Source organism: Dermochelys coriacea, chromosome 3 (genome assembly GCF_009764565.3).
Source record: "Dermochelys coriacea isolate rDerCor1 chromosome 3, rDerCor1.pri.v4, whole genome shotgun sequence".
In the NCBI taxonomy this organism is placed as follows: Eukaryota; Metazoa; Chordata; order Testudines; family Dermochelyidae; genus Dermochelys; species Dermochelys coriacea.
In genome coordinates, this window is record NC_050070.1 from 102,715,512 (window position 1) to 102,733,202 (window position 17,691).

At 43.9% G+C, this 17,691-nt stretch overlaps 1 protein-coding gene across 3 annotated transcripts in view; it reads right to left on the reverse strand.

Annotated features, from left to right (window-relative positions):
* The window catches only part of SLC18B1 (solute carrier family 18 member B1), a 104,740-nt gene extending 88,750 nt beyond the window's left edge, over positions 1–15,990 (reverse strand). The window contains exons 1-4 of one of the 3 annotated variants that reach the window (XM_043510985.1): positions 15,506–15,980; positions 13,434–13,579; positions 11,954–12,049; positions 7,399–7,472 (exon numbers count right to left, since the gene is read on the reverse strand). In XM_043510985.1, coding sequence (XP_043366920.1) covers positions 7,399–7,472; positions 11,954–12,049; positions 13,434–13,579; positions 15,506–15,551 — 362 coding nt within the window. In that variant the 5' untranslated portion in view covers positions 15,552–15,980. Of the gene's footprint in view, positions 1–7,398; positions 7,473–11,953; positions 12,050–13,433; positions 13,580–15,505 lie in introns of all 3 variants that reach the window. The other 2 variants (XM_038396272.2, XM_043510986.1) reach the window with 2 other exon arrangements.
* Between the last annotated feature and the right edge of the window lie 1,701 nt (positions 15,991–17,691).

Here is a 17,691-nt window from a genome sequence, read left to right on the forward strand (position 1 = left end):
TCTACTCCAGGAGTCTTGTATTAGGAGTCCAGAAAGATACCAGGAAGGGGGGTGCTTTTCAGTTCCTTTTACTAAGCTATGATCCAAACCGGGGAAGAGGGGAGGGGTAAAAAGTTATTTAGGCTATGGATACCCTATGAGGAATCCAGGCTGTCCTTGGTATGTGTGAATAGTCTGTGGGTGCCATAAGGAGTCCAAGTTGACCTGGGGTATCTGTATGTAACCATGGGGGCTGTAGCATAAGCTTAAGCTGCACTGGGATCACTGCAGGAAGCTTTCAGGGAGGCTTCACTATCTGCAAGTGAACTCAGCATCCTGTTGCTTTCCCCACCAGTTTTCCACACTATCCCATTTGCTGATGATTGCAAACTTTTCCCGGAGCATAAACACCAAACAGGTGGTCACATTTCAGTGCAGGGCATGCTCATTAGGGCCTCCTCCATAGGGCACTAGCCCCTTCCACTCGTAGATGTACTGGCCAGGCACTACATGTCTAAAATGATTAGAAAACCATAGGTAGTAAACCATGACAAGTGGTCCCCCTTCTTCCACCACAAGGGAAAAAATGGACTGCAATTTTAGAAATAATTTAAATTGATTTTGTAAATCAGACCTTATCATAATGTGATTGGATTTCTGCTCAACTCTCAATGGTATCTAAGAACCAACTTTTTCTAAGAATAAAACCCAAAGTATCATTTTTGAACTTGACTTTCGCTACAGATGAAGTCAAACTTCTTTTTGAAATACTCAGACAATAATGTGTTCTTTCATTTGTCTTGCCAGCCCTTTCACCTCTGCAGGGCAGTCAGTCAACCAGGACCTTTTTAAGGGTCAGGGGAGGGGGGCAGTCATATGCCGCTACAGAGGTCAAGGAGGAAGCAGGAAAGAAGAATTGATAGTCGACACCCTGGATAAACCAGGTCATCAGCAGCAATACCAATGGGAGGACGACGTATGCCAGGCTGACAGAGAAAGAGAGGCTGCAGCACATTAGAAGAGATTGGCAGTATAGTTTCTGGAGCCCAAGCAACACTTGAGGGAGAAAAATCAAGTGCAGCAGAAAGGTTAGGGAAGCTGCTTGTGCTCAGGGCAGTGAGACTGAAGGTTCCAACCACAGTTACATCTGTACCTCCTGCTCCAGTCCCACACCCTGAGCCCCACCACGCTACTGTATCCTGCAGCCCCAGAACCCTTTGGACAATTCTGTGATCAGGTGGTACATGCCACAAGGCATGAATGCCAATGGGAATGGGCACGTGTGCCACATTCATTCTTCCAGTCCTGTGAAGCAGCAGCCAGTGCATACATGACACACTAGAAAGGCCAAAGAGAACTGGGGTAGGAGGCACTCAGGATTGGTGAAACAGAGCTGGAGTGTTTTTTTCCTCTCAGAGTGGACAGGATTAAGAGTCAGTTAATTCGCCACCTGTCTCAGCAAGAGAAAGACCGACTTAGTGGTGCTAAACTGGTACCAAATCCCTGTCTCAGCAGTTTGTTAGCCACCTAAACAATCTCCAGAGAAGCTGTGCCAGCCTTTACTGTACCCTGCAAGTTAAACATTCTAATCCCCATGCTCCCTTGAAGAGTGTCCCCTGTAATATCCAGATCCTGGACACTCGCAGAAATTACCAAGTTGGCCATCTCCAAAGAGAGCGTACTCATCAGCCTGTTTTTCAGTTCAAGATTCACACTAAGTATAAAAGCACTGAAATGAATTTATAATAAACCTAAGAATAAGCTTATTGATTACGGCCAGAGACTTAGGTGAAACTGACTAAAATGGTGAAAGGAGAACTGGTTATAAATAAGTAACACACTTCTCAGAGACTAATCAAAACTTTTAACAGGTGGAAAGCTTTGCCTAAGCTAAGTTTCTTGCCTACAGCAACCTCTCAGCATCACCAGCCTCAAGGCCAGGATCCAACTTTCATGGAAGCAAAAAGCACTGTCCATTTTGTTCCCTCAGTGATGGACAAAATGTTGTTTTTATTTCCCCATTGTTTTGATCTCGGACACAAGTCAACCTCCTGGGCTTTAAGTCTCCATCATCATCTTATGCGGATTATTATCTCCCTCCCTCCTTTCCCCCCGCCTCCCCAAAATCAATCTGGCTTTTCCTGGTGACTTGCATGCAGATGTAGGTCCCATTGTGTTTTGGCTTTCACGGTGCTTAATTTGACATCAGATACGTCAGCACATCGGTAAGTCAATATTCCTTAGCCTAGGAGAAACTGGTTTATCAACCCTGCCTAGTAACATTTTAAAAATGTTAAATGTTTTAAACATATTTGTATGTACATACAACAACTTCTTGAGAATAATAGCTGCAGATGCATCTTGCAATGCTTAGGATGACCAGTATGGTATAAGCTGTTATTTGACATCTCACACAATCTTCTTTAAAGACAAATACTATGACAGCAACCTGTCAGGGGTAGTGACTTGGACAGGCTTGATAAGAGTCACCGACACAAAGCAGCGAACCACCAGAGAGTCTGTGCGTCACACTTGTTCGGCAGTGATTTAACGAGCACCATTCACTGGTTTTTGCAATCCTTCGTCCCCCTCCCGGTAGTGGGAGTTTGATGGCAGCTGGGCTGGCTAATAGTTTAATATTGTCAGTTTTTATTAAAAGCATGTCAAGAATTAAAGTGTCTTGTTGCACAAAGATGTGGTGTCATGACAACTGCTTATTACCTTTACTAAAGCTGACCTACATAACAGCAATCCAAAAACAGTGGGCTGATGCACATGCCCATGTTATACAGTAAAGATTTTAAAAAAAAAAAAAAAAAAAAAAGCATAGAAAACACCGTATATTCCATTGCATCCATATGTTTAAATTCATTAATACCCCAGGAGGTAATGGGGATAGGATCATTCCCACCACAGATGGCATTTCATATTATTATATACATATATTCACACTTATTATTCCCCCTCATCCATGGAGCAAGGCAAGCCCAGATTGCGGCTGCACAAAGCATCCCTGATTTCCATGGCACATGTGGATCCCGATTCCATAATGATAGGTGCACTTTCTGGATGTGTATACTGGTTCAGCAATCCAGTAACAGCCTGAGTGCACACCTGAAGAAATGGCTCACCTTGCAGACATTGTGAAGAGTACAGCAAGCCACAATAATGTGGACAGCATAACACCAGCATCCAAATGATCCAGTAAACCGATACCAGTCAGCTCTGTGTTCTTGGGGAACCAGGGCACAGTATCTAGCCTGTCTGACTCATGAAAGACACCGCCACCCCCAGCCTCTGCTTAAACCAAAACCAATCAGAGAAAAGACTTGCAGAGAGAAGTGAAGGGCGGTGGGAGACGCACCTAGACCCCTCCTGACAAGGGTGATAAGATTAAGGCAACTCCCTTAGCCTCATCTGCATCAAAGATGGGACAGGATGGCATCTCCATTAGCATACAGAGTGGAGAACAGAGATTCCAAGGCAAGAACCACACTCAACTCTGGGACCAGAAAAGCAGGGAAGCACTGCATCCTGGGGGATCTCTGCTCCAGATGTTAATGAACCTATGCCTGCACACACCCAGCTCAGCAGTTATCAGACCAATTCTAGTAATGAAACCTTGACTGAAATCCAGAATACTGAAGCTGCCTAATAGCATTGTGACCTCTCTGGAAGGAACACCACCCCCCACCCCGTAGCCAAGAGTGATCAGCTCCTATTGTCTAGCCTCAAAACAAAAACAAAAACCAAAACAACAACAACAACAACAACAACAAAAAACACCCTTGAGTCATCAGTTTACCCATAAACAAATCTAGTGTTCTCCCTTGAACCACTGTTATTTCCCTATAAAAAAAGAAAGAAGGAAAGAAAGGAACTTACCCACACTCAAATAAGTGTTCTGATGCACGGATCCAAACTCAGCATCAGTTCGACTGGGATTTCATATTCTCCTAACTCATCATGCTGGGAGCTCAGCCGGTCTCCAGCACTCAGGACCCTGAGCTACCATCACCACCTGGGAACACCAACCAGTTCAAACTTCATGGAGTGGCGAGATCCCAGCTCTCTTTCTGTTTTCTACTTCAGGTATAACTTTCTAGCCCTGACTGATTTATCAGGTATAGTTGACTATATATGACTTTTGTGATCTTTAATAATGTGACTATTATGTTTGTTTAGGCTCTCCTTGTGTGATTATTACTATTATTCAATAAATAACGTTTATGGTTAAGCTGATTGCTTCCCTCCCTCTCTCTGAGCTTTACTCTATTGTGTTTCTGGCTTCCCTATTTACTCTGCAGCAACGCTTCTCTTACCTAAGCTAAAGATCCCTGTAGCGCCCCAAAATACTGTGGGATTTGCTCATCAAGTGGGTTACTACCAGAACAATTGTGACAAGAAAGCGGGGAAAGGGATGTGCTGAACCTGTGACATATGAGGGTGGCAGCTTGGAAGTGTTGCTCAACCCTGTCTGCCAAGTCTATGGGCATTTAAGGGTGGCAACCCGGAAGTGCTGTTCGACCCAGCCTGCTCAGGCTTACTCTTTTCCGGTGCAGTATCTGTGGCATATAAGAGTGGCAGCTTGGAAGTGCTGCTTAGTCCAGCCTATTGAGCCCAGGGACATATAAGGGCCAGCTTGAGAGTACTGATTGACCCGGTCCACTCATACTTGCTCTGTTAATGCGTGTGAGCTCATCTGATTTTGGGACTGGAGGAACCCAGCCCTGGGGAACCTATGTCCTCCAGGATACCTCCCTTGGGCGGCGACTTGCAGAAGGGAGGAATAGAGCTCCATATGAAAACAAGTGACACAAGCAGTACAATACTAGAATTACAGAACCCCCGCCCCCTGCACCTCCAGAAGAGTAACCCTAATAAATGAGCATATCCCAAAGTAAGGGGCAAATCTGGTAACAAAACAGCCCCAGTAGGATTTCAATCTGTCAAAGGCACACTGAACCACCATTCTACAGCTACTGAAGATGTAATTAACCTTTTTTGCCAGGCCTTCTGAGATCAGGGTACTGTTTCATAAGCAATAAGGGGTATGTGGAATTCCCTAGAACAACAGTGAAGACAGTTACTCTATTTATGACCATCTCATTTGGAGGGAATAGTGTCCCAGCCTGTCCACGAAGGTAAAGTCTGCAGAAAACCTTGGCACCATGCACTTTGCTGGAACTGCCCACGTTGGCATCCATGAATTAGCCTCTGTGGTCAACCAGAGCCTCCATAATGATTGAGTTGTATCACTTGTAGTTTATGCACTCATGCTCCTTGAGGAGAGCAAATTAAGGACACTGAAGTCCCATCCATGCCCCAGTGCAGTTTGGAAAGCCCAATCTCTCAAAATTACTTCAGGGACTTTGTTTATGCCCACTAACCTTGAGGTAAATCTCAGTTCCAATTACAATGCAAACATCCACCAGCACAGCTCCCACCATTGACTTGCCAACACCAAACTGGTTAGCCATGGATCTGTAGCAGTCAGGGGCAGCCTTCTTTCAGATGGCTAGAGCAACCTTGCTCTTGGCCAGCCTGGCCTCCCTCATGTGTGTCCTGATGTTGAAGCGTCAGGGCAAGCTGATGACAAAGCTCCAGAAACATCTGCTTCTTCATGTGAAAGTTCTGGAGCCATTGCTGGGCATCCCAGGTCCACATGATCTGATCCCACTAGTCATTCTCATGGCCCTGCTCCAGAACCACCAGTCAACATATGGGGAAAATCTGCAGTTATAGCAAGAACCATGAACAGCACCCACCACCTGGAGTCCGCTACATCTGTATTCCCTTCTGAGAAGGGCCTCCAGTAGGACCAAAAAATCACTATTGAAATAACCACCAGCATCTCATGGACCCTCTACTGTTTCCTGAAATGGGAGGGAAAGTGCAAGCTAAACAAGTTCTTCTAACAGTGCTTCACCCATGGTTATGGCTCTGGTTCTTGGGAGGGTGTAGACCCAAAGATGACTCAGCAGGATGCGTTGGCAGGCCGAGACAACTTCCAGTCAAGTGCTGTAGGATGGACAGTCAAGTTTCCCCACAATACACAGTGAAACAAAGCCTAGAATGGCTACAGCTAGAGACTACACTAGGAAGCCTGGAATATGCCCCAAGAATAAGGTTTGACTGGGGTCAGCATAGCACAGTATGGATGTGTCAGCATGATCGCAAGACCCAGGTCCAGAAATGGTAAGCCTGGGTTCACTATGCAGTGTGAATAATAGATACTGGAGTCTGCAGACTCAGATCCCACAGACCCAGGCTGACAATGCAGTGTAGACATACCCCTAGCAGGACTGGCTCTAGGCACTGGCAAAGCAAGCATGTGCTTGGGGCAGCACATTTCCAGAGGCGGCATTCCAACCATCTTTTTTTTCCCGGGGCAGTTGTGCTCTCGGAGCTGTGGGAAGGGCAAGCCCCAGCCCTGGGATGCTGAGCTGCCAGGGCCCAGCTGCTACCTTGGGAGGAGAGGGAGAGTCCTGCCGGGGAGCCGGGGCTGTGCCACCTCATCTGTGTACTGGCTCCTGCACTGCCTTGTGCCTCCCCTTACATCAGGGCTTCTCTGCACAGCCGGGTGGGGGAGCGGGGAAGCCCCTGCAGGTGCTGGGAGAAGGTGACATCACTCCCTCCACTTCCAGCGCCGCCTACGAGCCCCAGCCGAGCTTGGGGCAGCAAAAACACACACACACACACACACACACACACACACAGCCGGCCCTGAACCATACTGCCTGAACGGGAAAAGGAGAGTTCTACCTGCTGCTGGGAAGGGGAGGGAAAACAGCCTCTAGCCCTCCTCCAATTCCCCTGCCCCCCTTTAGGGGCAGAGGGACAGCACAGCATCCTTCTTCCCTGTGAAGAGCTCCAGTGCCTTCCTCTGTTACTCCTCATAGTTTTGACAAGCAACATCCCCACAAAGCTGAACTTGATTTCACAATTTCACGGCTGCCCAATGGGGAATAGACACTTTTTAAAAATAAAGCCTACACATTGCACAAGTTGGTGCCTTAGTCCCTACAATTACCAGGCAAAGTTTCCAATTTCCAAATGGATTTAAAACAATTGAAAAATCCCATTTTGTAAGCTAGATTTTATATGCACTTATTACCATACTTACTTGAGGTTTTTCCAATAACTAAATAGCAAATTGCATTTATGGCATCTTCCAGCCAAAGGTCTCAGTCCTAAACAAGCCTTATAGCTCTAGGAGTTAGGTAAGTATTATTCCCACTTTACAGAGGAGGAAAACTAAGACAGAGAGGTTAAGTCATTGGCCCAATGTCAGAAACGGAGCTGAGGTCTTTTGACTTCTATCCCTGAGTTTTAAAACAGCAAGACCATCTCTTTTTCATAGCATTAACACCACAATGCAAATTTCACACTAGAAATAAGATGCAAGAAAACACTTACCCAAACAGAATTGTAATACATCCCGAGACAAACATCCCAGCCACAAACATGAATTTGGCTCCCATTTGTACAAGCTGCAATTGGTGAAGAATAAATGTTACATTTTAATTATTTCAAGTCCATTTTTATCAAGGAAATTTATTCAGGGAGTTTTGTTATGAAATAAAAAACACTGTGTGTACACTCTAGAAAAATCACCAACTCCCCCCACATTTAACTTGTAACCAAACCATTTGGAGTATTTTTAGGTTAAGTGACTTAACCTAGTTTTTCCAACTGTAAGTCACTGGTAGGGCTAACTCTCTCACAGCAGTTTGCTGTAGTCTCTGTACAGTGGCAGAATGCCCCAGCATTCTTATATCGATTAAATGGAGTGACTCACATACATCCAGCATTGCTTATAGTAGGCAGTAACGGTGCTATTAAGGTAGGTGATGGAAACAGCCATTTTAGTCAGCTCCCCCTTTGCTCATCTAACAGACTAGAAGCTAATCCAAGACAACAGGGTATGCAGCACAGGGCATATAGACTCCAGAAGGCAGTAAACATAGGATCTATGGCAGGCTAATTATTCAGGGAAAAGATCATTCTGTCATGGAAGCCAATTTTAAAAGAAACTAGTGACCACCTCTGAGGTAGGGAACGCACCTCACTTCTCCCCCTTTTCAGAAATGCCAGAGGCAAGACAGCATGGCCTGCTTTCACTACAGACTCTACCAGCTAGGAAATGGATGGCTAGGGGCATGGCCTATGGCCAGGTCATTTTCAACAATATAACCCTGTGGGACTTCTAATCGCATTCTAACCCTCCCTTAGCATAAGCAGACATTTCAGTTTCTTTGGATTGTTTGGGTCTAGAGAACCAGTCCCGCTTTCAGTGAAACCCTGAAACGTCCGATCACTGATATAGGCAACCCACTTGTCTCTTCCATTAGTAATGAATTGTGCATTTCACACAGCAGCACCCCCAGTGGAGGCCTCTCAGCTGCTCCACAGCCCCCCCACTCACTTACCTTGCAGTTGAGAAGTCACATGCACTCCTCAATACTGTCAAAATACATAAAGACTACAACTCCAACCAAAGCTACCTGTGGAGCAGCCACGTGGCTCAGCAAAAGGAATATTTTCAGCCCTGTGTGAAAGCACCTGGAGGCGTCTAACTTATGTGGGCGGAGGTAACAGAAGAGAGAGACGAATGTAGACTGATGGAAAGGACCGAGAAAGAAGGTAAACTTAGAACTAGTCAGGAGGTGGGTAGAAGAAAACGAATGCAGCAATGTAAATATATTATTTATATAATATAAATATATTAGCATTGCTGAGAAAACAACCAGATGTCTCTTTTTCCTCCTCTACATTACTGGTCTGTCAGGGGTGAAAGTAAAATTGAAATCCTTACTGGTACGGTATCTGGCTACAGCCCCCCCCCCCAAGGGGCGGGGCCTGAGGCAGAAGGGTTGGGGCTGGGGGGTCAACATCCCCCAGCCAGCCCATCTGCACTACCTGGCTCACGCCACCCAGCAGTGATTTAAAGGCCGGAGCCCCAGGCCCTTTTAACTCGCCGGCCCCAGGGCAGCTGCTCCTTTCGCTCCCCATTAGCGGCCTGGGGGGGGGGGTGGGGGAGTGCAAAAGGGGCAACGACGTTAAAGTGCGGTTGCAGCAGCGCTTAAGTAGGTCCTTTAAAAGCGCTGTCGCGGCAAAGTCAGCTGTACAGGCCGGTACCGGTGGCCACTTTTACAGCAACCCATACTGCCTTACTTTCACCCCTGTGGTCTGTTGTAAGGGCTTTTATTCTTTTTCTTGTAGACTGAAGGGACTTTCCATTGGAAACACTGGAGGTCTAATGACACTTTCATTGAAAAGATTTTCAAGTACTATCCCCTTCTTCCCCCCCCCCCCCCCCCGCCCCAACACACGTGCACACCATCCACCCTCGCCCAAAAAAAGGAAGGGGCAAAAGACAACACACTCTTAACACAGTTTAAAAAAAAAAAAAGTGTAGTTAGGGACTTAAAGCAGCCTGTACACTAACTTAAGAATGATATTTGATAGCCATATTTAAGGTAAGAACCTAGAAGACATTTTCCAGCTTTAAAAAGTTTTCTTGCATGGTTTAGCTCCATGCCCACTGACTGGCCAGACTATAATCACTGCAGTGAGAAGGTGGGGGCGGGAGGAATGTCAATTTTGAAAGAGACTAACAAGGGGTTTCTCAAATCTTTGAGTACTAGTCACAAAGAGAGGCAAAATTGAAATTAAAAGAAGATACTTCAAAAAGAGTGGATAGGAGAACTTTGATTACAGCATATTCTGGCCACAGTTTTGACTAGGGCAGTTAACTCACAAATGAATTGCGATTAAAAAAATAATGGTGATTAATCACACTTTTAAAATTGCACTGTTAAACAATAGAAGACCAATTGAAATTAACTATTTTCTTTTTTTATATATTATAGTCTGTGTTGTAATTGAAATCAAAGTGTATATTTTTTATTACAAATATTTGCACTGTAAAAATGATAAACAAAAGAAATGGTATTTTTCAATTCACCTTATACCAGTACTGTAGTGCAATCTCTTTATCCTGAAAGTGCAACTTACAAATGTAGATTTTTTTTGTTACATACCTGCACTCAAAGACAAAGTCCACTCAGTCCTAGTTCTTGTTCAGCGAATTACTCAGACAAACAAGTTTGTTTACATTTTCAAGAAATAATGCTGCCCTCTTCTTATTTACAATGTCACCAGAAAGTGAGAACTCTTGTAGCCGGGTATTGCAAGGAATTTACATGTCAGATATGCTAAACATTCATATGCCCCTTCATGCTTCGGCCACAATTCCAGAGGACATGCTTCTATGCTGATGAGGCTCAGGGGAAAAAAAAAAAAAGTGTTAATTAAATTTGTGACCAAACTCCTTGAGAGAGGATTGTATGCCCCCTGCTCTGTTTTACCCACATTATGACATATATTTCATGTTATAGCAGTCTCTGATGATGACCCGGCACATGTTGTTCTTTTTAAGAAAACTTTCACTGCAGATTTCACAAAATGCAAAGGTACCAATGTGAGATTTCTAAAAATAGCTTTAGAACTTGACCCAAGGTTTAAGAACCTGAAGTGCCTTCCAAAATCTGAGCAGGATGGGGTGTGGAGCATGCTTTCAGAAGTCTTAGAAGAGCAACATTCCAAGGCAGAAACTACAGAACCTGAACCACCAAAAAAGAAAATCAACCTTCTGCTGATGCCATCTAACTCAGATAATGAAAATGAACATGTGTTAGTCTGCACTGCTTTGAATAGTTATCGAGCAGAACCCATCATCAGCATGGATGCATATCCTCTGGAATGGTGGTTGAAGCATAAAGGGACACATGAATCTTTACTGAATCTGGCACGTAAATATCTTGCGACGGTGGCTACAATAGTGCTGTGCAAACACCTGTTCTCACTTTCAGGTGACATTGTAAACAAGAAGCGGGAAGAGTTATCTCCTGCAAATGTAAACAAACTTGTTTGTCTGAGCGATTGGCTGAAGAAGAAGCAGGACTGAGTAGAGTTGCAAGCTCTAAAATTGTACATTGTTTTGTTTGTGTGTGCATTTTTTGTACATAATTCTACATTTGTAAGTTCAACGATAAAGAGATTGCATTAAAGTACTTGTATTAGGTGAATGAAAAATACTATTTCTATCTTATGGTGCAAATACTTGCAATCAAAAATAAATATAAAGTGAGCACTGTACACTTTGTATTCTGTGTTATTGAAATCAATTTGAAAATGTAGAAAAATCTAAAAATATTTAAATAAAAAGGTATTCTATTGTTGAACAGTGCGATTAATTGTGCTATTAATTATGATTAATTTGTTTAATCGCTTGACAGTCCTAGTTTTGACCTTTTCTCTTGAGAGGTCTGTCTCTTAGAACCCAGTGCTGTAAAAACAGCACACAAACTATTGCTTCTAACCCAGCTAGCTGAATGTGCAGTCAGAGAGAAACCTGCCTTCTTTTTTTAAAAAAAAAAAAAACAGCAGCTTCTCTACTGTAGAGAACTTGCTGATGGTCAGCAGAGTAACTTAGTCTCATGCTGCTGGACGTCTTCCTAGTTTCTAGCTGAATTTACAGGTGTCCAGACTCTTCATTGAAAGGAAGAGCGCAGATATCTGTAAAAGCAATTGGAAAATAGGAAGACAACATAAATACGTTTACTAGAGTATGGAGTGAGTCTCAGAGTGCCCATAATTAGTTTTTCCTGACCACTAAACACCCGGGAATAGGCGACAGTGGATGGATCACTTGATGATTACCTGTTCTGTTCATTTCCTCTGAAGCACCTGGCATTGACCACAGTTGGAAGATAGGACACTGGGCTAGATGGACCTTTGGGCTGACCCAGTATGGCCATTATTATGTTTACATATCTTTTCACTTGCTTAAAAGAGCAAACATATATGTCAGCAGTCATAAATTGGTTTATCTGGACTAGTCTCTGATTAAGGTTGTTAGGTCCTATTCCATAAGTAAGTCAGTACTGAAAACTGTAAAAATACTTACATAATTGCCTACTATTAAAGAAGTCAAGAAATTAGATAAAGCAAAGCATCCAAAAATCAGTCCAACAACCGTGTCACTGGCACCCTTTTTCTCTGCCTGCAAAAGGAAACACCATGACAGCCAGTCTTAGAAGATGGATCAATAAAAGGAGAGACCTCAGTACACAAAGAAAAATATTAGCATTAAGTAAAATACTTTTAATCAAGTCTTCCATCTTCATCCTTCTTACATTGTACCTGCCAGTATGGTCATAAAGCATTTTCTCTTTTAAATAGTGGGAGATTCAGCAGTAACTCGACAGCAATTTAAAATCACCTTGCACCACAATTCAGCATTTCTGTAGTCAGGAGCAGGAGCAGCATCTATTCCACGTGGAAGCAGGTGTGAAGGATGGAAATTCTAAAGTTGCTGTGTTGCACTACTGGTCAGCTAACTGGACCTTACTCAGGGACAGAGCGCATTCCCTAAGTCCATACGCAGGTGGAACCTGGTGTGCACAGACCTCATCCCCCCTGTAAGGAAGTGGCAAATGAAGGAATCTGCTGTCTCCACAGCTTGGTTCCTGTACCCCCACATCCCAGGATGCCACAGAGAACATCCTGCAAATTTGGGATCCATGCAGAGGAAGGGTGTGGAACGGTCAGGAGGAAAGATGACGACATCTCCCCACTGGCCTTATAGAAATTACCTGGGAAGAGGTAATATGTTCTGTAGCTGTACTTTTCCTTTCCACAAGAGCTACACTGCCAGGGGGGAAAGAACCAGAATGACTCCAGCACTGAAACAGAAGTACAAGGCCTCTGCGCAGAGAGCAATGGCCTCTCACAGATCCTGGTGGCAAGCTTTGAAGATCACTCCATGAGGCAGGGGAGTGGAACACTGGAATGTTCCAGGAGAAAACCCTTAGCCCTCTCTTGTAGGCATTGCCCAAGGGCCTGTCCCTCTCTCAGCAATGGATTTGCTCTAAAATGATTACACTGATGTACTCTACACGCATTTATTTATTTTTCTCAGCTTGCACATTAAGTTTGCTCAACTTAATGTGACAGTAAAGGTGGTTTTCCTATCTGCCAGCCAGGCAAACGTTAGCCTGGGAAAGACCAAGGGGGAAGTCATAAGTGGATGGGGGAGGGGAGGGAAGAGTGTGATCCAGAGGATAAGGCATTGGAATGTGAGTCAAGACCTAGGTTTTATTCCTGGTTTTCCTACTGACTTGCTATGCGAGGCAGGGCAAATCACTTCACCACTTTCTATGATTTATCTGCCTCAGTTAAAATAGGCTGCAAGTGCTTTGGGACAGGAACTGTCTCTTACAGCACCTGGCACAATAGGGGCCTGGGCTCACATGTAGCCTCTAGTGGTGATGCTGCAATATAAATGATCTAATTTTTTTTTTTAAAGTAGAAGCAACTTAAAAAGAAGAAGATCTACAAAATATGCAAGTAATTTGAATAATTTGTGGAGCCGAAAATTGATTTACCTGTCTTGGAAAAAAGGGCCCAAGGATTGAATAGCAAATCATTGAACTGAAGTTCAAACAAGCTGTTGCGGCCAGTGTGAAGAGCTGATCTCTGGTAAACCTGCTTGACTCTTCACTGGGAACTTCTGGTCTGCCATTTTCTAGAACCAAAAATATTTGTATTAGGCTCTGATAAACTGGGACACAATTTCAAGCTGTCTGTTTACAAGAGATGTGCCCTCCAGGAATTTGGAATTAGTAACCTAAACCCGTGGTTCAGGAAAAGGTAATTGATGTTCTGCCATTAAGAGCCCTAAAACCCACCATTTTCTGAATATATTACTGCACCGTTTTACAAGGCAGTGTCTACACTGCACAGCTTACAAGCCTTGGTGCCACTGTAAGGTAAGCAGTGTAGCCACTCTTCTTGACAAAATAAAACCACCCCACAATGAGGTGTTTTTTCCCCCACACCCCTGAGAGTAGGATGACCAGACAGCAAATGTGAAAAATCAGGACAGGGAGTGGGTGGGGAGGGGGGAATAGAAGTCTATATAAGAGCTATTATCAGCGGGGGGAGGGGGAAACTTTTGAAGTGATAATCAAGATGGCTCATTTCAGACAGCTGACATGAGGGTGTGAGAATACTTAACATGGGGAAATCCTCACAAATGGGCCATCTTGATTATCACTTCAAAAGGTTTTTTTCCCCTCCTGATAATAGCTCCTCTTAATTAATTAGCCTCTTACAGTTGGTATGGATACTTCCATCTTTTCATGTTCTCTGTATGTGTATATATCTTCTTACTATATGTTCCATTCAGTGCATCTGATGAAGTGGGCTGTAGCCCATGAAAGCTTATGCTCAAACAAAGTCTTGTTAGTCTCTAAGGTGCCACTAGTACTCCTGTTCTTTTTGCTGATACAGACTAACATGGCTGCTACTCTGATTCTAGATACAGGTGTAGGTCATCTGCCAGCTCTTTGACAAGTTTCAGAGTAGCAGCTATGTTAGTCTGTGTTCGCAAAAAGAAAAGGAGTATTTGTGGCACCTTAGAGACTAACAGATTTATTTGAGCATAAACTTTTGTGAGCTATAGCTCACTTCATCAGATGCATTGAATGGAACATATAGTAAGAAGATATTTATACATACAGAGAACATGAAAAGGTGGAAGTAGCCATACCAACTGTAAGAGACTAATTAATTACGAGGAGCTATTATCAGCAGGGAGAAAAAATGCATCCGATGAAGTGAGCTGTAGCTCAGAAAAGCTTATGCTCAAATAAATTTGTTAGTCTCTAAAGTGCCACAAATACTCCTTTATTGCCGGCTCTTTGTATCCATCAAAGAAGGTTTGCAATAGATAGTATTTAAATTTACTACTTTCTTTCTCTCCACTCCTCCATGCCTATATTTTAAGCGTTCCTGATATTCTGCACCCCAGAGTGAGGTTGAGGCTAGAAGAGAGTTCCTAGAAAATCAAAGATATCCTTTGGCTCTTTTTCCCCAGGTACTTTAAGACAGTTATTTAACAGGTTTGGCTTCAGGCCCCACTAGCAAGGCTTTCCAGTATTTGTCCAGGGTCAGAGAGTTTTTAAATAGCCAGCAAGAAACTTTCGAGTTCATCCCTTCATAGCCTTTATAAACAGACAAAAAGCTCCTGCTGAGCTTCAGCCACCCTTCACACAATGACCAAAAGCCAATTGAACACATTACCCAAGAATAGAAGATGAAATGGGTCAATTTCAACAGTGGGAGATGTAAACATGAACGGCAATATGTGCCAGATAGTGACCTTCGTAGTTCTGAGTTCTTCTGATGTGCAGAGTTTAGTTACAAAAATAACCAAAGGGGAAAAAAAGTGCAGACAAAACGGATCCGCTGCCCTCAAAGTTGCAGTTACTCAGAAAAAATCAGGTCCCACCTTAAGCAAACGCAAACCACTAACCTAAACAAAAGAAGTAAGCCGGGTTTCAGAAGCGTTCAGACGATGCTTAGGTAGTCACCCAATTTCTACAGGGGAGGGGACTCGCAACTCAAAAGGTTAAAGAGAGCAGGATCTGAAAGAAACAAATTCTCCTACGCTCACCTGGGGTTTGCAAAGTCTCCTGGGTCTCTGCTTCCCAGCTGCCCATAGCGAGGGGTCATGGATATCGCAGCCTAATGTAGCTTCACCAGAGTACCAGCGTCCCTCTGACAGTCTATCCCGGGTTTGCACAGGGAAGAGATCCTGACCGCAACGAAGAGCAGATTTAGGACAGTAGCTTCAGATGTTGTTAGTGAGCATGCTTAGCCCACCCTAAACCCGCTCATTAGCCGCGGGGGGGGGGGGAGCAGCTGACACAGCACTTCCCTCCCAGTTTCCCACGGCCAGCCACAGGCTGCTTCACCGTATTGGCTTAATCCGCCAATCAGCGGCTTTAGTGCAAACTTGTCCTTTTTCTTCCCTGAGAATTTGTGAAGGGTGACAAAGAACAGCTGCGAACTTAACCTCACAGCGAAACAGGGACATTGCACCTGGTCACCGGCAGCCCGTCGGTGGAAAGGTTCTTTGGTTATTCTGCCAGGTTTCACAGCAGCAGCCGCGTTAGTCTGTATCCGCAAAAAGAAAAGGAGGACTTGTGGCACCTTAAGAGTTCACGCCTTTTTTTTTTTTTTTTGGTTATTCGGCCATTCAGGGCCCCAAGCCGACAGACAAACCTGTGGGAGCCACACAGGTGTGTGTGTGTGTGTGGGCACATATGTGCAGCATGTAGCAAAGTAAGAGTGAGCATTACACATCATTTATAGAATTTAGGACAAAGACTATAATGATCATCTAGTCTGACTTCCTGCATAATACAGGCCACAGAACCTTATCCAGTAATTGCCACATCAAGACCATAACTTCTGTTGGAGCTATGTTTTAGAAAGATATCCAGTTTTGATACAAAGACTCTGAGTGATGGAGAATTCACTGCATCCCTAGATAAATTGTTCCGATGATTAATTACCCTCACTGTTAAAAAGTTGCACCCTGTCTTGCTTTGTGTTCCAGTCATTGGATCTCATTAGGATGGTACACCTACAGAAGCTGTCTATAACTCAAGCTTCAGCTATTCATGATGCCAAAAAGAGATGCCATTTCCAGAAGAATGTGTCAATCTTTATTTGCTTATGCTTTGATCAGCAGTGAAATAGTTAACATTGAGATTTACATCATCATCATTAGGGTCAACATCCCCTGGAGATGAGCAGGAGCAATTCATAGTTTTCTGGGCTAAGGTTCAGGCAGAAGCTTTGGATTTTTCTTCCATTCTCCCAAAGATTTCCAGGTGTATATTGGGAAGCACATCTAACTTATTCTGCTCACGTGAAGACACAAATAGGGCAGCAGGCCAGCTGTCCCCCTGTCAGGAATAATGGAGGTGAGGAACAATTTTGGAAGACATCCAAAGAAGACAGGAATCTGGGTATGGTGGGTGGGTAGGGCTGGAATGCTGGATGTTACCTGTTTTAGGTTTTCAATAAAAAAACCCACCGAGTTATCTAATGTGTATTTCTGACCTGCTGAAATTTAGTGGTTTCAGCCTAGGTCGGTTCTCTTTCAACTCAAAAGGAAACTTCTATAGGATGCAAATTGAAAACTTTACATTTCACAAAGCTTTAAAAAAGTCTTATTTTTTCCTCTTACTTGTTCATTTGAGTTTTTGTGTACTTTTTTATGTTATTGACATTCATCGCACATTGTGATGGACACTTTTCATGTATGGGGTGGGCCACCTATGCCCACCCTCATGGCCAGAAGTGGTACTGCAGATACACCTCACCCTACATTATCCTACCAGGATGTCAACAAGTGTGCTTGCTCAGATCAGGGCAATGAGAAACCAAGCACACTAATTAACATAAGTATGTCTCCCTTTTAATTAAGCTGCATGAAAGGAGCAGTTGGAAATCAGTTTAAAGGCCCTTACCTCAGGACTAAGGTTCAGAACTCCCAAATCTTAAAAGTCCAAAACAAAAGTCTCGTCGTTCTCAGTCTCTCTGAGATACAGAGAGAGAGAGAGTGAGAGTTCTTACATCCTCTTCCTTCCAAGCTGGCAGCAGTCTCAGATAATCGGGCTGAAAGGAGGCTTTGTCTTACCCACAAGTTCTCTGGATGGGATGGCATAAGAGTCTGTGTGTGTGGAGACTGCTGCAGAAGTCACTGTGAACAGATCAGTGGATCTATGTGGTGCTATGTGGATCTATCAGCTGATGTTATAAACCTTATTCCTGTGGTGCTTGGAGGGC